The sequence below is a fragment of the Jaculus jaculus genome, chromosome 1, assembly GCF_020740685.1.
Source record: "Jaculus jaculus isolate mJacJac1 chromosome 1, mJacJac1.mat.Y.cur, whole genome shotgun sequence".
Taxonomy (NCBI): Eukaryota; Metazoa; Chordata; class Mammalia; order Rodentia; family Dipodidae; genus Jaculus; species Jaculus jaculus.
This window is the reverse complement of record NC_059102.1, coordinates 46,257,748-46,280,675: the sequence shown is the minus strand read 5'-3', so window position 1 is coordinate 46,280,675 and position 22,928 is coordinate 46,257,748. Positions and strand designations below refer to the sequence as shown.

The window sequence follows — 22,928 nt, the reverse complement described above, 5'->3', positions numbered from 1 at the left end:
ACAGTGATATATATATAATTATTATTTTTTTGTTTTGTTTTGTTTTTCTGAGGTAGGGTTTCACTCTAGTCCAGGCTGACCTGGAATTCACTATGTAGTCTCAGGGTGGCCTCAAACTCACATTGATCCTCCTACCTCCACCTCCTGAGTGCTGTGATTAAAGGCATGTGTCACCACACCTGGCTCAAATACACTCTATTTTTATAAATGCTAGTTGATGTTAAGTCAAGGATGAATATGGCAGAGAGTGAATCTTACAAGTTGGTAAATAAAATATTCTGTTGCAAAATTAACTGACATCTACAATGTTCCATGTGGTTGTTTGAAACCAGGATTCCACACTAAAAGACCATTTTTTTGAGTAGGATTCCTCCCTGGCTTAGTGTTTAGAGTATCTACAAACAGATTCAGTTTCTCTAGTGTTCCATCTTGTAAATCATTCATTTTGAAAACTAATCGATACCAGTCATAAATCTGGTTGAAGCCAGGTGTGCTGGTATGTGCTTGTAAATCCTAATATTTAGGCAACAGAGGCAGGAGGATCAGGAAATAGAGGACAGCCTATATGCTATGTTGTGAGATCCTGTCTCCAATAAAAACAAAAAAAAAGAAAGAAATGTGAGGCTGGAGAAATGGCTCAGCAGTTAAGGTGCTTGCCTACAAAGCCTAACAACCTAAGTTCAATTCTCTAGTACCCATGTAAAGCCAGATGTACAAAGTGGCGCATGCATCTGGAGTTTGTTTGCAGCAGCTAGAGGCCCTGGCATGCCCATTCTTTCTCTCTCCCTCCCTCCTTGCAAATAACTAAATAAAATATTTTTTTTTAAAGAAGTGTGGTTAGAACAATGAGCTTAAATGTTAACAGAAAAAAAGAATAGGAAGGGAAAGAAACTAAGTCAAAAATGAAGATTTGTTCTGCTGAATATTTTATACAAGGGGATAATTTAATGCTTGTCTCATTAATCATAGTTCCCCCCTTGGTACATTCTAAATTTGATGGAACATAGTTAACATTATTTAGTAATTTGAAACTAAGTTATTGCCCTCACTCCTAACAACCACTAACTACTCAGACTGTTGACCATCTTTGACTTTCTAATAATTCAAGTGGCTTACTAAAACTCCTACCTGCAAAGTTATACTATCTCAAATGTAGTAATTTTATACAATAACATATATATAAGTATGCATATGTATGTATGTGTGTGTGTGTGTGTATTAAATGCACTGCTTTATTGTCAAATGGTTTGCTATATCAAATGACATATACTGACCTTCATAAATCTTCAACATCTCAATCTGCAACATTCAAAGACTTGGATTCTAGACACCCAGAAGTCTTTAACACACTGTTCCATTTTCCTAAAATACCTGCATTGTTCTATTACTTCTCTTTCTCTCTGCTTTAATGTTACCTCACCACAGAGACTTTCCCAACATTCTCTATCTTCCTTGACTTCCCCTATTTCCACTTTCATAACACTTACTACATCTGAGATATCCTATATTCACTTATTGATCAGACTATATCCTTGGACAGGATGTAAACTCAAGGGTCAGGAGCTCTGTTTTATATGTAACATTATTTGGCCCATAGAAGGAGTAAGGTAAATTATGTGTTACGTAGGTGAATGACTGCTTAGGAAAGAAGATAGTAAAGTCTACTAATTCTTGCCAACTTTGGATATAAGCACATTACTTTGTCAAGCAAGACACAGGAAGAAATCTGTCTTTCTCAATTCTGTCTCTATGTTGGCCAAGACTTATCATGGAAACAAAAGGCAACCTATAGACTAATACTGATGGACAGAGCTTGGCCAAGCTACTTAGCAAATCCACCAGCCTTACTCCCAGTTCAGGTCTATTCATTAGGCTCCAAGAGCCTGTGTGAAAGAAGATGTAACCTGTCTCAGTTCAGAACCTTAAGAAACACTTACTCAATGGCCAACACAGATTGAGTAACTTTCTCCAGGGATATAAGTTAATTCTGAGGAAGAATGGAGGCATTGACAGAGGTTGTATAAACCCACTGGGTCACCTTGGTTCACTTCAGGCTCTCTGGTGGACAGAATGTGTGTCTTTGAGGCCAAGGAACCACAGTATTCTTAGCCAGGATGGCACAGCATTTCTTCTAAATCAAAAATGTAGCGCAAGACTCAGCTCTTACACACAGAGCATCTCTATACAAAGGCCTCTTCATCATCTTTACACTTTAGTGTCTTCATCCATGTAGTGCAAAAATTCTGTGCTTCCTCATCTCCAAAGATCACTTCCTTCTCTCTTGACCTTACTGCCTCCTTTGTGCAAATGATAAAACTGAGGCCCACAGGGGAGAGATATTTTTGCCCCAAAGTCATTAGCTGTTAAATGCAGAAAGAGAACTAGAATTTAGGTTCCATTATGGACTCAGATTTAGTCCTCATCTCCTTAATTGTTTTGGTTTCAAAACTTGGGTGACTCCGTGGGAAAAGATCTCATGGGTCACTGAAGTCAGTGGCAGTATCAAATTTGACTGCTGTGGAGGGAAAGGTGATACAGAAGAAAAAGGCCCAAATCTGCAGCTAATCTGTCTGACTTTAGGATAATGCTACACAACTGTATTGCCTACTCTTATAGATTACTCACTGAAGGCTGGAGATTTAACTCAGTTGGTGGAGGGCTTACCTTCCAAACATAAGACCTGGGTTTGACTCTCAGCACTGCCAAATAAGAAATTACTCACTGAAATCAATGGTACTCCTTTTGATGATACAAATAAAATAAAACTTGCCATTTATAGCCTTATTAAGTACCACAAAAATATGTTCACTCATTATTCAATGATGGCAGACTTTATATCAAGACTTGTTTATGTTGGTTCCATGACAAAATGCAATAATCTGCACTATAAGCTTTGAGAAAAGTACTCTAAAACATCCTTAATTACCTCATGATATTTTCAACTTCATGAAAATAGATCTGGAAATCTTCCAACCCTTCCTTCTCCTATGTCCAATCACTTCTATTTAGCTGTCTTTATTTTCTAAGATAAATCAACAGCTATTACTTAATTTTATCCTAACTTTACTCTGTGAGATATAGCTAGGCAGCAGAGATTTCTATCTTGACTATAGAATATGGGGAAAGGGGAACACACAGATGTGGAGGGTTTGCTAAATACAGACTCTGGACTCAATACATTCTCCATAACTTTCATTAAGCAACATTTGTCAAAATTAAACTAGAAACACAGAGTCAGTATGCACTGCCCATTAGGACACAGCACTATTCCAAATATGTAGACCCATATTCCCAAAGTGGTATTCGTTAGTGAAGGAATCCACCTGTAAATTAATATTAAAATTTTGTTTTGTTGAGACAGTCTCATGTAGCTCTAGCTAGCCTTGAACTCCTGAATTTCCTGCCTCTACCTCCCAATTGCTAGGATGATAGACATGAGCCACTATCTCTGGCAAAAGATTTCATTGTGAAACTTCTAAATGCAGTCACTGAGACACTTCCAAGAGCAAATGTGTCGAGAGGAAAAATTCTTGGGGCTGAGGAGATGATGGCTCAACAGTAAGATACTTGCTTAGAAAGGATTAATTCTTACTGGGTTTATAGAAAATCTTCCTATGGGTTCAGTCTGTACCGAGGAAACTGGCATCAGGATGATATAATAAGTGCCTATAAAATACTAACTGAGCCAGTTGTGGTGGTGCACGCCTTCAATGCCAGCACTTGGGAGGCAGAGGTAGGAGGATTGTCATGAGTTCTGGAGACTACAGAGTAAATTCCAGCCAGGGCTTGAGGGAGACCCTAACTGATCAAAACACAAAACAAGCAAAAATAAATAAAATATGTGCTTTAGAAGGGGATTTTAGAGCATCTTGCCTTTAGTAGATTACCCAGCAGTAACTGTAAACATGGGAACTAATCTATATATACATCTCATCCCAAGAGCCAGGTGCCTATGATCTTACTTCATCTCTCACAGAACAATCCTATGAGGTAAGAGATACTTTTATTCTCAGGCAGGTGTAGAAACTGAGGCACAGAGATGAAGTGAACTTGCCCAGGTTTAGTGGCCTGGTTATCAGCAAAGGAAGCCCTGACTGTGGGCATGTGAGAGCCTGGGTTGTTTATGCCAGGACTAGGCTGACCTACCATTCTGAAGTCCTCCTCAAACTTGAAAGCGCCCCCTCCTGTGGCACAGAGGGTGGTGTGGAGGCTGGAGAAGTTCTTGTCGCTGCCCATCTGGATGAACATGTGCATGGCGCTGGTGGGGAAGCGGATGAAGTGCAGGTTCCCCTTGCGCCCGCACACCGTCAGGTCTTTCAGTTCCAGGTGCACGTCCCGGATCCCCGTTTTCCCGTAGGCCGTGTGGGAAGTCAGATACTTCCGGATGCTCTTCAGGTTCTCCACTTCCTCTTGCTCCTCTTCGGCTGTAATATCCTTCGGTTCGAAGTAAACCAGCTTGACCAGGGTCCCACCGATATCCATGCCGAACCACGGGAACGCTGCAGGGCAGAAAGAATGAGCGCTGCTGCATTTTACACGCGTGGCGGGGGTGGGGGTTGGGGGGGGTGGGGGGGTGGGGGGGACACGACACTTCAAGTCTTGAGTACTCAACAGGGACATAGGGACATGCATTTAATATCAACTTCCTTAAAGTCAACTGTAAGTGTCTAAAGTAAGGTACAGGGAGACATTCCCAATTCTGCTGTTACCCATGACTCTGTCCATATACTCCATTCAATGCAGCAGCCTCAGAACTAAGTGACGTAGAAATAGGACATTGCAGAACCCTTAGGAAGTCTCAAGTGTGTTTTTGAGACTTGACTATCTCACCATGCTAAAGGCTGTTCCAGTACTCAAAGATATACATTTTTTTTTTGCATGTATCAGGGCTTTAAAATGTTGGTTTACCAAAATCTTTTTAAATTATTTTCTAAAAACTTTATTTGTTCACTTATTTATTTATTTATTTGCATGTGCCTCCCGCCCCTCTAAAGGAATACCAGAAACTACTTCTTGGCGTCTGGCTTTAAGTTGGTGACTGGGGAATTGAACCCTGACTGGCAGGCTTTGTAAGCAAGTGCCTTCAATCGCTGAGCCACCTCCCCAGCCCCTTTTCCAGAATCTTAGTCAAAGAAATGTATGTGTTCCCGAGGCAGGCACGTATCACACACCTGTAAGAGCAGCCCTGTGGGAGCTGAGGTGGGAGGATTGCAAGCTCTGAAGGCCAGACTGGGCTACAGACAGAAAGCCTGTCTCAACAAACAAACAAAGTGGTGAGGAAGTTGGATAAAAATGACTTCTTTCCAAAGTTTTCTTTTGTGCTGGGGAGATAGCTCAGTGGTTGAGGGCTCCAGCTTGCTTGCAAAGCCAGATGCACAAAGTGACAAACACATCTGGAGTTCATTTGCATTGCTAAGAAGCCCTGGTGCAACATTTTTTTTCTCTCTCTCTATCTCTCTCCCTCTCTCGCAAATAAATGAACAAAAATATTTTTTAAAAGTTCCTTTTCTCGCAGTCCTTGTAATATTCTTGTAAACAAACCTTTGTCAAACTGTGCACAGTACGAGGCCAGAAACACAGCAGGGCCTGCAGAAGGGCTGGTTTTTGTTTGCTTCTCTCCTATTGTTCTACTCAGGAGGGCCAAGGGAGAAAGAATGTAGAAGGAAAACATTTCTATAAACAGAATCTTTCCTCAGCCTCACTGTTGTTATTGTATGATTCAAAGTGTTTGGTAAGCAGTCATTTTTCTGATACTATAGGAAATTAAAATTCCAAGCCCTTAGCTGGGCATGAGGGTGCATGCTTTTAATCTCAGCCCTCAGAAATCATGGGTAGGAGAGAATCGTTGTGAGTTCGAGGACAGCCTAGAACTACCAGAGTGAGTTCCAGGTCAAGCTGGGTTAGAGTGAGACCCTACCTTGAAAGGCTAAAAATTAAAAAAAAAAAAAAACCCACTGCTAAGACTAAGTTAACAAAGATGCTGTTATCAGTACTAGAGCTTAAGAAGCAAACCCCACACAGCTCAGTGTAGGAGGCGAAGCTTGCTTGTCTCAGTAGGAGATAAGAGGAAACTGGAAACAGCTCTGTCCTTATTAGTCAATGTTGCTCAGAGATGAAACTTGTTGGTCTGTTGTCTAAGTCATATGGCTTGGCACACAAAATATGAGCCTCAAAGTCACAGGTATAGCCCACATTAGAGTTCACAGCAGGTGGCTGCTTCCCGAGAGGGACACTGTACTTTTAACTCCTTCCACTCTCTGGGTCTCACTTTCCTCATGTCTGAAGGGAACAAGCTGCAGGAGAATAGCCTCCTGTTCCCTCTTGGCCTTGTACTTCTCACGGATTATTTTTAAGTATGAAAGAAAAATCAGAATCACCCCAGCCATAAATTCCAACAGGTGTCTTTCTGCATGGAGTCAACTCAGATGCGGTCTGGTATGTCACCAGCTGCCTGGGTCATGCCAGCAGTATTGCAGCTGTGACCTTTCTTAGCAGAGTAGAGATGGCACCTGCCAGTAGGCATGGTGGGAAAGAAGTCTTCTGCAGTACTTCTAGGATAATCATTTTGGAAAGCTCTGGCAACATTTGTTAAAACTAAAAGTACATATATACTTGAAACAAAGGTAACCCCTCTTCTGAATCATATTTAAATTTTAAAAGAAAAACAAGTCCAAAACTCAGCACAGAAGCTCACACTTGTAATCCCAGCACTTGGAAGGCTAAGGCGGAGGATCATCATAAGTTCCGAGGCAACCTGTGCTGCCGACTGAGACATCAACAAAAACTCAAGTGTTCAAGGATTCGGGTGCAAGAATGTTCATTGCAGCCTCCTTAAGAATGGTCAAATCAGGGCTGGAGAGATGGCTTAGTGGTTAAGTGCTTGCTTGTGAGTCCTAAGGACCCCGGTTCGAGGCTCGGTTCCCCAGGTCCCACGTTAGCCAGAAGCACAAGGGGGCACACGCGTCTGGAGTTCGTTTGCAGAGGCTGGAAGCCCTGGCGTGCCCATTCTCTCTCTCTCTCCCTCCATCTGTCTTTCTCTCTGTGTCTGTCGCTCTCAAATAAATAAATAAATAATTAAAAAAAAAAAGAATGGTCAAATCAACAAAAACAAACTAGGGGAGCTGGAGACACAGATGACTCAGTGGTTGAGGATGCCTGCTTGCCAAAGCCTTCTGGCCTGAGGTTGATTCCCCAGTACCCATGTAGAGCAGGACCCACGAAGTGGTGGGCACATGTATCTGGAGTTCATTTGCAATGGTCAGAGGCCCTGGCGCTCCCGTGCTTGCTTGCTCTCTCTCAAAAACAAGCAAACAACTAGAAACAAAGTTCATGCCCTTACCAAAGACTGTTCATTGAAGTATACACCTTTTAAACCGCAGGCTCTTAGGCAGGTATTTAAATGAATGAGATCTATTCAGATGACTGGAAAGATATTTTCCATATTTCTGTTAACAAGAAAATCAAGATCCAAAGCAGTATAGATGCAAATCTTTGCCTCAATTTGTCTTGTTTATTGCCTTGCATTTTGAGACAGGGTAATGATGGGAAATAGAAGCTATCTCAGCAACGAATGGGCAGAACAAGCTGTTAAAACACAGGGAATAATCCAGACCTACACCAGACCCTCAGAACTGGCCCAGCCCACAGTGCTTAACCAGGCCTTCCTGAGCAAGAGCCCCCACATGACCTTCCACTGATGACATCTTGCTAAGTGTAGGCAAACGAAGGGGCTTCACTCCAAAAAACCCTGGAAGACTGGGTGCAGCAGTTAAAGGTGTTTGCTTGTAAAGCCTACTGACCCAGGCTCAGTTCCCTAGCATCCACATAAGGTCAGACGCAAGACAAGTGGCACAAGCACCTGCCATTTGTCTGTAGTGACAGGATGTGCACACACACGCAAATAAACTTAGCTTGTACACTTTAATTCTTCAGAGGAAAGAGAGTGCTATCCCGTCCTCTGTTAACACTCTGGAAAGGCTAGGACATCTCAAAGCAAGATACTATAAGGCTAAGGCCATCATTTTAGTCTTTTGATTAGAATACCTCAGGGGAAAAGAAACTAACAGCCTCATCTACCCATAGTCAGACTCTTTCAAAATGGGACCCACTAAGTCAATGACAAGGTCTGGAAGCAAACACACTAAGTCACACAGCAAACACAAGGAGTATGCAGCAGGCATATGGAAATAAACCAGAATCAAACCGATAAGAAACCTACTTCCTGGTGAAAAGAGTTGTACGGCTGACAAAACGAGCCTGGGAAAACTTCTGCAGTCACCCCCACCCCACCACCAAATCTCTGAGTGAGAAGCCATGGAAAAAGGTGCTGTCTCGGGGAGGGCAAAATTACTTTTATTTTAACTCTACCATTTTTTTTTTACAATGAGGGAGAAAGTTCTAGGGTTCACACCCAGGACCTTGGGCATACTAAGCAAGTACTCTATGCCCACCACAACTTTATTTTTCAGTTCTAGGATTAAAGTGTTCCAATAGTCAGAGCACAGGAATTTAGATTTGTGAAGAAACAAAAGAACAATGAGTAGGCTGGTCATTTCAAAACTACTTCTGCATAAAGCAGGGACCAGGACTTGGGGGGCTGAGATAGCAGGATTACTGTGAGTTAAAGGCCAGCCTGGGATCTAGAGTGAATTCCAGGTCAAGGTGGACTAGAGTAAGACCTGACTCAAAAACAAAAACTAACAACAACCCAAACAATCAAAAAACCATGGCTGCAGAGATGGTTTAGCGGTTAAGGCACTTGCCTGTGAAGCCTAAGGTCTCAAATTTGACTTTCAGGTCCCATGTAAGCCAGACACAGTGACAGAAGCACACATGATCATATATGCACACAAGGTGGCACACACATCTGGAGTTCAAGTGCAGTGGCTGGAAGTCCTGGTGTACCAATTCTCTCTTTCCCTCACTCTCTCTTGCACTTAAAAAAAAAAAAAACAACTCCAAAATCCTACTTTCATATTAACATTGAGTTACTTCAGGTTGTTTCTTTTGCCTAAGGATTAAGACAGAGGAGACATCATCTGTTTGGGAAATTTGCATAGTTTTTCTTGTAAACTGAAGTCCTCTGAAAAGGTGGGGAAGACTTCTATCCTGCAAGACCATACACTGATTAGAATTTCAGTGTTGAGATTGGGATGGTGAAAGCACAGAACCAAAATTATCTTGAACTGTCTTTAGCCTCCTTAATAGCCATTTACGGCCCCCTCTGTGTCTGACATAACATGGTGACAACCAGGTGATCAGGTGAAGCCTTTCTGAAATGTGCTGACAGACCAATGGCTTCCACCAACCTGCGCCTTGTTCATGCCTTTCTTTTGTTCCGTGACTATAAAACCTTCACAAAGTTGATACACTGGAACACAGAATTTGGGGTACCTTGAATCTGTGTTCCTGGAAGGCCTGAGTCACTCACATTTGACTCCAGAACAAACTTACTCCACTTGAGATGAGAGCTGTGTGTTTTGCATCAACCCCTAATCCAGATTTCTTGGAAGGTAAGGTTTCTATTTAGTGTGCGTGACTCCATTTGGTTGTCAACCTAGTCTTTTGGAGCCTAGTGTAACTTTGAGTCCAACTGTAATTTTTACCTGACAGATGTGATCAAGGAGGTTACTGGACCTGGGGCACTCCAAGAAAAGGAGCCAAGGGCTGAAAAGAATGATGTACTGGGAAGGCACTCTCCCTCCATGCCAGATAGCCCACAGGGATTTCAGAAATGCTTCTGACTTTTAGAGTGACTGTTGCCCTTTCCTAGACATGGCAGTGCAGTGAGTTTTCCAATCTCTGTTTAGCTTTACTAATATACAAAGTGTGAGGGGAAGTACAACAAGTAGCTTCTCTTTTGTTCAGAAGTCTCTAGATTAATAGAAACAATATCCAGAATTGATTTAGAAATAACTTTATATTATCCCCATATTTAGAGTCCAAATGAAGCACCATCCAACCAGCTGTGCCTAAGTGGGGCATTGGGCTGTCTCCTTTCGAGAAGGCACAAATATATTTTGCCAGCAAAGCAAACATCTTGTCACCAGAAGAGCAAACTTTGACAGTCACTTGGGCTATTGGGCAAATATTTCTGTTTTCTTCCTTTTAGGTCCAATAAGGTCAGACTTCAACTCCTAGTCATTTAATGACTGAGCCAGGCAACGTTTCTAAGCTGGCCAGTGGGTTGTATATGAGCGCTACTTTCAGGGAAAAGTACTTTGCACCGGGACAAGACGCTACAGGGCTGTGATAACCTGTAACTGGCAACAACTGCTCTATCATTTGGGTCTCAGAGTGAAGCGAGCCATATGGACTTCCTGTCACCCTTCAGCAGACTTGTGGTTTAAGCCACTGAGACTTAAGGGTTATTTGTGATTATAGCATAGACTTGCTGTGTTAGTTAGTGTGGTGGTTTAATTCAGGCGTCCCCCATAAACTTAGGTGTTCTGAATGCTAGGTTCCCAGCTGAAAGAGGTTTGGGAATTAATGCCTCCTGGAGGGAGTATATTGTTGGGGGCGGGCTTATGGGTGTTATAGCCAGTTTCCCCAAGCCAGTGTTTGACACATTCTCCTGGTGCTATAGTCCACCTGATGTTGGCCAGGGGGTGATGTCCACCCTCTGCACATGCCATTATTCTCCCCTGCCATCATGGAGCTTCTGCTTGAGCCTGTAAGCCAAAATAAACCTCTTTTTCCCAAAAGCTGCTCTTGGTTGGGTGTTTCTACCAGCAATGTGAACCTGACTGCAACAGTTAGCATCAGATTACTACAATAAAGTATCAGAGAAAAGGTTTGTTTTGCCTCATGGTTTCAGAGGTTCTAAGACCAAGTGACTTGATTGCTTTGGGCCTAAAGCAAAGTAGCACACCCAGGTTGGAGCCACCAGGCAGATTAACAAAAAAAAAAAAAAACTACTCAGTTTGCCAGCCAGAAATCAAACAGCACACACAAAGAAGAATGAACCAGGATCTCCCAATCTCCTTTACAAACATGCGTCAGATGACTTAAGGACCTTCCATTATGTTCCATCACCTTCCAACAGCACTTCCCTGGAGACACATGGATGTTTGGAAAACACCAAACCATAGCACCTGCCTGTCCAGATTGCCATCGTCTGCAGCAGAACCTTTGGCAGTTTATTTCTAGGAAGACATCTCTCTCCAGCAGAGCCTCATGCAGGACCTGCCACCGACACTGGTAAGTGTGTGGTGCCTGGGCGCCAATAGAAAGGTACCTAATAGGCATCTTGAGGACCGACAATAGGGAGGGTGGGGCGGGAGGGGGAGGGGAGGGGAGGGGAGAAAGGACACAGAGCTGGACCCAAATGGAAATGGTACCATAAAATCCTATATCCTGAAAGACAGATTAAAAGGTTAAGCCTTAGAGGAAACACCGCACAAAGGGCCCTGAAGAGGGTATGATGAAGACTAACCTCAATCTTCTCCTGTTTCCCTCTCTCTCTTTCTCCCTCCTTCTCTCTCTCTCTCATCTCTCTCTTTTATGTTACCTTTTTCTTCTTTCTTTTCCCTTGGCACTGGCCTATAACTGTAACTCACAGCACCAGGATGCAGTTAACATCCACAATGAACTGTTGATCAGAGAGACCTACAAGGTTTCCCAAAAGAAGACAGATTTCTGTCAGAGCACTTGATAACCCACCAAAGGTCAATGGTAAGACCCTAGTGCCAAAAACACCATATTGCTATTGGTATGTAACATGGAGAGACCTGGCTAGAATCTGGAAGAGTCAGTCCCCAGACAGTGAGCTTATCTAGTGCCAGAAGCTGCTACATGAGTGACTGGGAGAAAATGGCCAACATCTGTCCAAGCAACTTCTGGTCTAAGCTACTCAGCAGCAAACAACATGACATGATGCTCACCTAAGTGCAATAGTGGCACACAGCCATGATGGGAAACCAACTGCTCTTGAATTGACTAACGGATCCACTCGGTAGAATGGAACCCATAGCTGGAACTGGGAAACAAGTCAGAACCATATCCAAAAAATGAGTTTGCTCACCACTATCAAGTTCTCACCAATCTTGGGTTACAAGAGGACCTACACCTATTAAATTCCCTCTAAAATAATAGTGGTTATCCCATTTATCCAGTGCTGACTTCACTACTCTCCATTGGAGAATCTGCTTCTCTTTTTCAGATGGATGCAGAACCTGAGAGAATCAGCCCAGTGCACCTCACCAGGGGCCCAGCTGAAACCATAGAGGAACTGGGGAAATAAGCAAGAGTGTTGCTTTCTTGGTGAAGTTGAAGGAGATAGGCACAGAGGACACTCAACTCCTACCAAACCAGATTCCCAGAGACACAGAGGCTCCCAAGACCTCATCACTGAAGTAGACCTAAAACGAACCCAACATGGCTCAGGGAAATTTGCAGAAGAGGAGGCGGAAAGATTGTTAGAGCAACAAGTTGGAACAACATGTACAAAGACATTGCCTTTCCCCATAACAAATGGGTATCCCCCAATGCACAACCCACATTCCCCAATGAGGAGTGCTCCTTTAGAGGAAGTAGGACAGGGAGGAGGCTAACGATGGTATCAACATGGCTGTGTTCACACTGCGTATGTACATAACTGATGAAGAAAACAAATTTTAAAAAAGGTATGGAAGTCCTGCTGTATTTATGTCTGTCCTAAACTTTCTCAAGAAACAAACAAGATTGTCAACATGACAGTAACTGAAACTGTAAAGCGAATTTGCATCCCAACTACTGTAGCAAACTTTTTTAAAAACCTCTTTTTTGGGGGGTTTTTTGAGGTACGGTCTCACTCTAGCCCAGGCTGACCTGGAATTCACTATGGAATCTCAGGGTGGCCTCGAACTCATAGTGGTCCTCCTACCTCTGCCTCCTGGGTGCTAGGATTAAAGGCATGCACCACCACGCCTGGCTAAAACCTCTTTTGACGGTAGACAGCTTTAAAACAAAATCAGAAATTTAGCATTAAAAGAAAGTCATACACAAGAACATCATCATAGGAGGAAAATATAATGACATCAAAATAAAAGAGAGACAGATTGAGAGGGGAGGGGATATGATGAAGAATGGAGTTGCTTAAGGGAAAGTGAGCAGGGAGGGAATGACCATGGTTTATTGTTTATAATTATGGAAGTTGTTAATAATTAATTTTTTTAAAATTTTTATTTATTTATTTGAGAGTGACAGACACAGAGAGAAAGACAGATAGAGGGAGAGAGAGAGAATGGGCGCGCCAGGGCTTCCAGCCTCTGCAAACGAACTCCAGACGCGTGCGCCCCCTTGTGCATCTGGCTAACGTGGGACCTGGGGAACCGAGCCTTGAACAGGGGTCCTTAGGCTTCACAGGCAAGCGCTTAACCGCTAAGCCATCTCTCCAGCCCAAAAAAAAATTTTAAAGAGTCAGAAAAGCCGGGTGTGGTGACACACGCCTTTAATCCCATCACTCAGGAAGCATAGGTAGCAGGATCTTCTGAGTTCCAGACCACCTTGAAACTACATAGAGAATTCAAAAAAAATATCATGTTTGTCTGTCTGTCTTTCTCCTCTCTCTCTCTCTCTCTCTCTCTCTCTCCCTCCCTCCCTCCCTCCCTCCCTCCCTCCCTCCCTCCCTCTCTCTCTCTCTCTCTCTCTCTCTCTCTCTGCCTGCCTCCCTGTTATGACACAGTCTCTAGCCCAGGTTTTCAATGTATCCAGAGATGATCTTGAACTCCTAATCCTCCTGACTCTATCTCCTGAGTGATAGGATTAAAGCCATATCACCATGACCAGTTACAAAGCCATGTGTGCGTGCGTGAGTGTGTGTGTCTGTGTGTGTGTGTGTGGCAGGTAAGCACTCTACCACTGAACTAAATCTCTAACCCCTCAAAGCTTACTTCCCAAAGACCTTTTAGAACACTGGTATCACCCAAGATAAAAAACATAAATGAGGGCTGGAGAGATGGCATAGTGGCTAAGCACTTGCCTATGAAGTCTAAGGACCCCAGTTGAAGGCTCAATTTCCCAGGACCCACATTAGCCAGATGCTCAAGGGGGCGCACGCATCTGGAGTTCATTTCAGTGGCTGAAGGCTCTGGAGTGCCCATTCTCTCTCTCTCTCTCTCTCTCTCCCCCTCTCTGTCGCTCTCAAATAAATAAATAAAAATAAAAAATTTGAACTTAAAAAAAAATCATAAATGAGCAAAGACAAGGAAGAAAACAAACAGAAAAAAGGAACAATTTCCAAACTGTTTTCAGAATTCAGTTTAAAGAAGTAAGGGAGCCTGGCAGGGGAAAACTGACCTTCTCTTGACTTCATATTGTAGAGAACTAAATCTGAGGTTCTTCAGGACTGGACTTCAGTTCCCCAGCACACACAGAAATGCCAGGCGCCATCTGTAGACACAGCACTGGGGAGTTGGAGACAGGGGGTCACTGGCGTAGCTGACTAAGAGACCCTGCCTCAGTGAATACAGCGCCATCAAGAAAGACACACGTCCTCAACCCCTGGCCTGTGCATGCACACATGCCCATGTAAACACATGTGCCCACATACATATGAACACATACACACACCACACACATGTATATGGGGAAAAAAAAAAGAAGTACTCCTGGTGAGGCAAAGTTCCTTAACACCCACAGTCATGTGCCTGAGCAGAACATGTCTGTAGACAATGAGCCCCGCACATGATGGGGTCCCAGGAGCCCGCGACGGCGCTCTGCTGCGTTCACAGGATGACGAAACTGCCGGGCAGCACCAGACACACTGATCAGAGTGTACCCTGTCACTGAGCAATATGCAACTGGTGAAGTGCTTCCTGCGTGGAAATTAGGCACCTGAGTGAACAGTTCTCTCTCTGGACCTGGGTCTGACCCCACAAGCTGGGACAGTAAGAATTCTCTCAGAGTTCCAGTGAGTTATAATTCCTTTTACAAATTGTGAACAGGGAGCAGTACACGGAAATTTCTTATTTTATTTGTGAAGATCTGTTAAAAAGCTAACAGCTGGAGAAGATGTCTCAACCAAAAAAAGAAAATATTTAAAAAGCACTTTTTTTCCTGATACTATGGGAAGTATCCCAGGTCCTTGTACTGAGCTATATTTCCAGCCCTTAAAAGCATTGTTTGTTGTTGTTGTTGTTGTTTGTTTGTTTTTTCGAGGTAGGGTCTCACTCTAGCCCAGGATGACCTGGAATTCACTATGTAGTCTCAGGGTGGCCTCGAACTCATGGCAATCCTCCAATCTTTGCCTCCCAAGTGCTGGGATTAAAGGTGTGCGCCACCACACCCGGCTTCCTTAAAATCATTTTGAAGACAGTTTACACTAAATATTCTATTCCTAACCAACTTGGCTTCTACAAGTTGAAATATTGTTGATTTAGATCCAAGTAAATGATAAACTTGTATTACTTGGGTTGAGGATATAGCATGGTGGGAAGGCACGTATCCAGCATGTGCAAGGCCCCAGTACCACAAAAAACAAAAAAAATCAAAAACACGTATTTCTTCCAAAATATTGGGGCTGACTGGGCATGGTGGTACATGCCTTTAACTCCAGCACTCAAAAGGCACAGGTAGAAAGGTAGGAGGATTGCTGTGAGTTCGAGGCCAGCCTGAGATTACACAGTGAATTCAAGGTCAGCCTGAGCTAGAGCAAGAACCTACCTCAAAAAAAATATCTATATGTAAGCCTGGCATCTCTGTCTTCATGTATTTAATCCCAACACTTGAGAGGCAAAGGTAGGAGGATCACCATGAGTCTGAGGCCAGCCTAAGACTACAGAGTGAGTTGCATGTCAGCCTGAGCTAGACTGAGACCCTACCTTGAGAAAACAAGGGGAGGAACTGGAGAGATGGCTAAACGGTTAAAAATGCTTGCTTACAAAGCTTATGGCTCAGGCTGGATTCCCCAGTTCCCATGTAAAGCCAGATGCACAAAGATGCGCATGCATCTAGAATTCATTTGCAGTGACAGGAAGCTCTGATGTACCCTATACTCTCTCATCCCTCCCTCTTGCTCAAATAAATATTTTAAAAATTTAAAATTTAAAATTAAAAAAAAAAAAACTACTTCTTGAGAGCCAGTCTCCAGAGAGTTAACCCATCTAGGGCTGGAAAGCACTACATGAGCTACTAGGGGAAAGCTCCCAACCACAGTGTGGGCCAGCAGGGGTCTAAGCTACTCAGAAACAACCAGCCTGACAAGAAGTACACACCAGTGCAAAGGTGGCACACAGCCCTGGTGAGTAACCAATAGCTTTCTGATTGGCTAAGAGATCTGCTCAGTGGAAAGGAAACCATATCCGGAACTGGGGACCAGGTCAGAATCTATGGAGACACAGATTATGCTCTCCAATGTCAAGCTCCAAGTCTTTGGCTGAAAGAGGGGCTACATCCATCTAACTCTCCCCAAATCAATAATGCTTATCCAATTTAACCTATGCTGACTTTACTCTCCGCTGGTGAGTAAGTTTTTCTTTTTCAGAAGGCAGCAAGACTTGAGATAAACCGCCCCTCGTATTTCAGCCAAGGCCCAGGTTAGCCTAACGAGCAGCGCCAGGTTAAGGACAAGGAGACGGGTGCTGAGGATACTCAACACATACCACGGCAGAAATCGAGAGGCTCCAGAGAGCTCATCACAGAAGAAGACTTTAAAACACACCCACCACGGCTCAGAGAATTTTGCAGAACAGGGGGCAGAAAGCTATAAGAGTCACAGGTTGGGTCGTCAGGCCCGAGGCACTGCCTTCTCCCAAAAGTGACTGCTGCTCCCAGAACACATAACCCACAACCCCATGGAGAATACCAGCAACCCCACTGAGGAGTGACCCTGTGGAATGAGGACAGAGAGGAGAGAAAAGATGGCACCAACACATGATGTATCCATATGAAGTATGTTCTTAATTTAAAAAAAAAAACAACTTCCTTCAGGCTGGAGAGATGGCTCAGTAGTTACAAGTTCTTGCCTATAAAGCCTAACACTAAGGTTTAATTCCCCAGGACTAACATAAAGCCAGCCATATGAAGTGGCGCATGCATCTAGAGTTCATCTGCAGCGGCAGGAGGCCCCGGCACACCCATACTTTTCCCCTTTTCCTTTCTCTCAAATAAATAAAAATATTTTAAAGAACAATATCTTCCCTTCATTACATGCAAATTTGGTTGTTAATATGTTGTAATTATTTATTAGTATATGCATAGTATCATTTAATGTTAAGAGGGAAACTCAAACTCAATATTCTGTGTACAGATGTGAAAACTGGGACAGAGAAAAATCAATGAAGCCAGGCATAACAGCACGTGCCTGTAGAACTGTCCTTACTGAGCTCTGACACTTGCAACAACAGGTGAAAAGTATATGGAAATGTTCCCGACTGAGCCATTTGCTGTACTGTGAATAGAGTATCCCTAGCATTCTTTTCTATTTTATTTTATTTTATTTTATTTTATTTTATTTTATTTTATTTTATTTTATTTTATTTTATTTTATTTTATTTTATTTTACTTTTTTGAGGCAAGCCCAACAGACTGACCTTTTTCTTTTAAATGCAAGAGATAAACAGCAAGAGAACAAGAGAGAGAGAGAGAGAGAGAGAGAGAAATTGGTGCACCAGAGCCTCCAGCCATTGTAATTGAACTCCAGTGCACATGCCACCTTGTGAGCATGTGCAACCTTTCACACTTGAGTCACCTTGTGTATTTGGCTTACTTGGATCTGGAGAGGAGAACATGGGTCCTTAGGCTTCGCAGGCAAGTGCCTTAACCACTAAGCCATCACTCCAGCCCTGCCCAGTTCTCATATTCTATCATTCTAAATACACACATGCAAAGTCCTCCAGAAATTCAACAGCAATAAATAACATGAGTTGAAAACCTAATAGCTATTTTTAAGGACCTTAAAGTATTGAATGTAAAATTTAATAAAAGAGTTTCTGTATCACAATAAAGAAATCCATAATTACTGTACACAGACAGAAGCTATTAAACTTAAAACACACTACACAAAAAAAACTGGAGTTAATGTTCTGTCAAATTAATGAATATCAGATTTCCTTAGCTTGGATTTTAGTCACATGATAATTGCCAATGTGGGCAAAGGTACAAATATCCACATGCTATGAATGGGAATAGAAATTGTATAATCTTTCCATAGGGCTGTTAGGATTTTCTTGTTGTTGTTTTTGTTTTGTTTTTTTGAGGTAGGATTTCACTCTAGCCCAGGCTGACCTGGAATTCACTGCCTCCCAAGTGCTGGGATTAAAGGCATGCACCACCACGCCCAGCAGAAAATATTCTTTAAAGCTCCAGATTTCTAGCCCCCTAGTACCTTTATTCTAACTTTATTTTTATTTTATTTACTCTTTTATTCGAGAGAGAGAGAATGGGCACGCTACGGCCTCTAGCTACTGCAAATGAACTCCAGATGCATGTGCTACCTTGTGCGTCTGGCTTACATGGGTACTGGGGAATTGAACCTGGGTCCTTAGGTTTCACAAGTAAGGCCTTAACCTCTAAGCCATTTCTCCAGCCCTTTATTCTAACTTAAAAATACAATTATGGTTCATGAAAACAAATCACAATAAATGCTGGCAAGGATGTGGAAAAAGAGGAACCCTTCTACACTGTTGGTAGGAATGCAATCTGGTCTAGCCATTGTGGAAATCAGTGTGGAGGTTCTTAAGACACCTAAAACTAGATGTACCATGACCCAGCTATAGCATTCCTAGACATATATCCTAAGGACTCATCTCATTACCTTAGAGATACTTGCTCAACCATGTTAATTGCTGCTCAATGCCAGCCTAGATGTCCCTCAACTGATGAGTGGATAATGAAGATATGGCACATTTATACAATGGAGTTCTACTCAGAGGTAAAGAAAAATGAAGTTATGAAATTTGCAGGAAAATGGATGGATCTGGAAAGGATTATACTAAGTGAGGTAACCCAGGCCCAGAAAGCCAAGTGTTGCATGTTCTCTCTCATATGTGGATCCTAGCTACAGATGATTGGAGTTCCATTTGAGTAGGAAGAAAACTCAGTAGCAAAGACCAGTAAACTAGAAAAGAAATATAAATATAAGTATAAATATAATAAAAATATAAAGGGAAGTTAAAGGAAGGGAAGGGGGTTCTTAATAGGATGGTATTGTATATATATATAAGTAGAAGAATAGATTAATGGGGTGAAAAGGCCCAAAGTGAGGTCAGGGGAAGAGATTGAGTAAAGGAAAGGTGGAGGGAGGGCTAATCAAAATCTAAGGGGATATAAATAAATCATATGGAATCCTATTTTTTTTGGACAATGGAACACTCAGGAACCATAGATTGTTGCTAGAAAATTTTCAGTGCCAGGGATGGGATACCTTCCAGTGAGCTGTTGGCCAGGGAGGTCCCTGATGCCCCCAAAACATTATAGGTCATTGCCAAGTGTGGTGGTTTGATTCAGGTGTCCCCCATAAACTTAGGTGTTCTGAATGCTAGGTTCCCAGCTGATGGATATTTGGGAATTAATGCCTCCTGGAGGGAGTGTATTGTTGGGGGCGGGCTTATGGGCTTTATAGCCAGTTTCCCCTTGCCAGTGTTTGGCACACCCTTCTGTTGCTGTGGTCCATCTTATGTTGGCCAGGGGGTGATGTCCACCCTCTGCTCATGCCATCGTTTTCCCCTGCCATCATGAAGCTTCCCCTCGAGCCTGTAAGCCAAAATAAATCTCTTTTTCCCAGAAGCTACTCTTGGTTGGGTGATTTCTAACAGCAATGAGAACCGGACTGCAACACCAAGGCCCTTGGTTTCCCACCAGGAATAGGTGGTAAGACCCTATGCTGAAGACTCCACATACTTGGGCTATAAGGCCACGGAGAAATCCTGCTAGAACTGAGCCGATAACCTCCTCCATGTAGAACAGCTGACAGAAAGATGGAAGAAGACATTCCGCATGCAGAAAGAGAAATCACCAGAGAAGATATTCAACAGTGGATACTGCAAACCTTGTATTTGCCAGCCAGGCCAAATGAGCCAACAGGTGCAATAGTATCATGTCTGTTATGGTGGAAACCAACTGCCCTCTAATTGGACTGGAGGCCCACTCCATGGGAGGGAATACATCCCTGATACTGAAAACTTAAAACAGGGGTAGTCATGAACCCTAGGGGTGTAACGTCTGCTGCTGTCTGGCTAAATGTATATACTATGCTCATCAAACTGCCCAGTAAGCACTTCTCTTAGTGTCATATGCTTATATTAATGCTACTCTCACTTTTGGTAGAGTCTTCTCTTTTCATATGGCAGTGACCTTGGGATGACTAAGAAGGCATCATGGTACTGGAAAGAAGTGACCAGAATGCTCAGTACTGTAATATCTTACTCACACCTTCCAAGACTCAAAGTCTAATGCGGAAGAGGTGGCGGAAAGAACATAAGAGCCAAAGGAAGGGCAGGACTCCTCACAACATGCTCCCCCCAGACACAAAATGGCCTGGATATCCATGACCTCACCGTGCCTGACACTACCTACACAAGACCATCATAAGAGGAGGAAAAGGTCATGACATCAAAATAAAAAAAGAGACTGATTGAGATGGGGAAGGAATATGAATGGAGTTTCAAAGGGGAAAGTGGGGGGACGGAGGGTATTACCATGGGATATTTTTATAATCATGGAAGTTGTTAATAAAAATTTGAAAAAAAATGCAATTATGGGAGCTGGGGAAATGGCTCCGTGGGCAAGAGCCCGTGCTGCACAAGCATGAGGACCTGAGTTCGGTCCCCAGCACATACGCAACAAGCTGGGCACAGTCGATCATGCTGGTCACCCGCGTCTAGAAGGGAGTGGAATCAGAAGAAAGAGGAGGGGCTTGCTGCATCTCCAGGTTCAGTGAGAAACTCTGTCTCAGGGAGATGAGGTGGCAGAGCGGTAGGACAGCATACCCAGTCTCCCCCTGGCTTCCACATGTGTGCTCACAGTGTGTGGGTATCTGCACACATACATGTGCAAACACCACACACACCATACATACTACACACATACACAAATATATAATAAATTATACGTAATTATGGGCGGCTGGGGAGATGGCTCAGTGGGTAAAGTGTTTCCAGTACAAACCTAAAGACCTGAGTTCAAACCCCAAGTAGCCACATAAAATTCCAAGTGTAGCAAAGAATAAGGTGGAGAGTGACTGAGGAAGAGCCCAAATGTCGATGTCTGGTCTCCACACTCACCTGCACATACATACGAAAGCAAAGAAACACTCAAAACCATATGCATGCACACCACACATACTTACACATGTTTAGAAAAAGATATAATTACATATGCATCCAAAAAGTTCAATTACAAGTAGAAACTTTGGCAGGAAATGCAGCTCAGAGGTAGAAAAATTGTCTAGTTGTCTAGTATTTGTTAGGTAGTAGGTTTTATCCTCAGTGCTGGGGTACAGAGTGAATTCTAGGTCAGCCTGGACTAGAGTGAAACCCTACCTCAGAAAACCAGCAAGTGAAATAAATTAAAATAAAAAGTTCACAGTCAGCTTCCACTACATAGTGAGTTCAAGGTTATCCCAAGTTACATGAGATTATTGTTTCAAAAGACTCTATAGAAGTAAGTGAATGGAACACTGTCCAACAGTAGAGGGTTGTAAAGCAGTAGAGCAAAGAATTATCCATTAGCACAATTAAATTGCTCACCACAGGCTTGAGAGATGACTCAGTAGTCAACTGGCTTACAAAGTCTGAAGGCTTGGGTTCAATTCCCCAGTACCCAGTAAAGTCAGATGCACAAAGTGGCACATGTGTCTCGTTAGTTTGCAGTGGCAGGAGGCCCTTGTGCACCCATATTCTCTTTCTCTTTCTCTCTCTCTCAAAATAAAATTTTTTTAAGTGTTGATTGTTATTATCTCTGGATCTTGGACTGGGGTCATCGTTTTCTTTCTTGTAATATCTCTTTTTAACAATGAACACATTTAAGCTTCATAATCTGATGTATCTATTATTGGTTAAAAATCTCTGTCCTGGGGGCAGGAGAGATGGCTTAGCGGTTATGCGCTTGCCTGTGAAGCCTAAGGACCCTGGTTCGAGGCTCAATTCCCCAGGACCCACGTAAGCCAGATGCACAAGGGGGTGCAAGCATCTGGAGTTCATTTGCAGTGGCTGGAGCACCCATTCACTCTCTCTCTCTCTCTCTCTCTCTCTGACTCTCTCTCTCTGTCTGTTGCTCTCAGATAAATAAAAATAAAAAAAAAAAGTTAAAAAAAAAATCCTCTGTCCTGATGCAAAGAGAAAGGTGTTTCACTAGCAGAGGTTTACTCATGGAAAACAGCATGCCTGTGTTTTTTAACTCACCAGCAGTTACTTTTTGTGTGACACAGAAGCACTTTTCAGACCAACCGTAATAAAATCCACTGACACAAGCCTTAAAGAATGGTAAGGAAGCCAAGTATAATGGTATTTACCTGTAATTCCAGCACTTGGCTGGGTCATGATAATGAGTTTCAGGCTAGCCTGGGCTACATGGTGAGCTGGAGAGGAGCCTTGGCTGTGCAGCAGCAAGTCCCTAGCACCAAAAAAAAAGAAAAAATAATAATAATAATGTGGGCTGGAGAGATTGCTTAGTGGTTAAGACACTTGCCTGAGAAGCCTAAGAACCCAGGTTGGCCACTATCCAAATAAGCCAGATGCACAAGGTGGTGCATGCATCTGGAGTTCATTGCAGTGGCTAGAGGCCCTGGCATGCCCATTCTCTCTCTATACATATCTGCCTCTTTCTCTCTCTTTAAAATAAACAAATAAAAGCAAAAAATATATATTTTTAAAGTGTACGTGTATGCGTGCATGTGTGTGTGTATGTGTGTGTGTGTATGTGTAATAGTTCTTTTAGGGCTGGCTCACACCTTCATTCCCAACACTTCAGAGGCTAAAGTAGGAAGATCAAAGCAAATTCAAGGCCATCCT

The 22,928-nt window shown here is 42.9% G+C and overlaps 1 protein-coding gene across 3 annotated transcripts in view; it reads right to left on the bottom strand.

The window, feature by feature from the left end:
• Pank1 (pantothenate kinase 1) overlaps window positions 1-22,928 on the bottom strand; it is a 71,523-nt gene that overhangs the window by 32,286 nt on the left and 16,309 nt on the right. For 2 of the 3 annotated variants that reach the window (XM_045158912.1, XM_045158902.1), the window contains exons 2-3: window positions 22,430-22,530; window positions 4,147-4,499 (exon numbers count right to left, since the gene is read on the bottom strand). In XM_045158912.1, the coding sequence (XP_045014847.1) occupies window positions 4,147-4,499; window positions 22,430-22,530 (454 nt within the window). The remainder of the gene's footprint in view (window positions 1-4,146; window positions 4,500-22,429; window positions 22,531-22,928) is intronic. The other variant, XM_045158910.1, reaches the window with a different exon arrangement.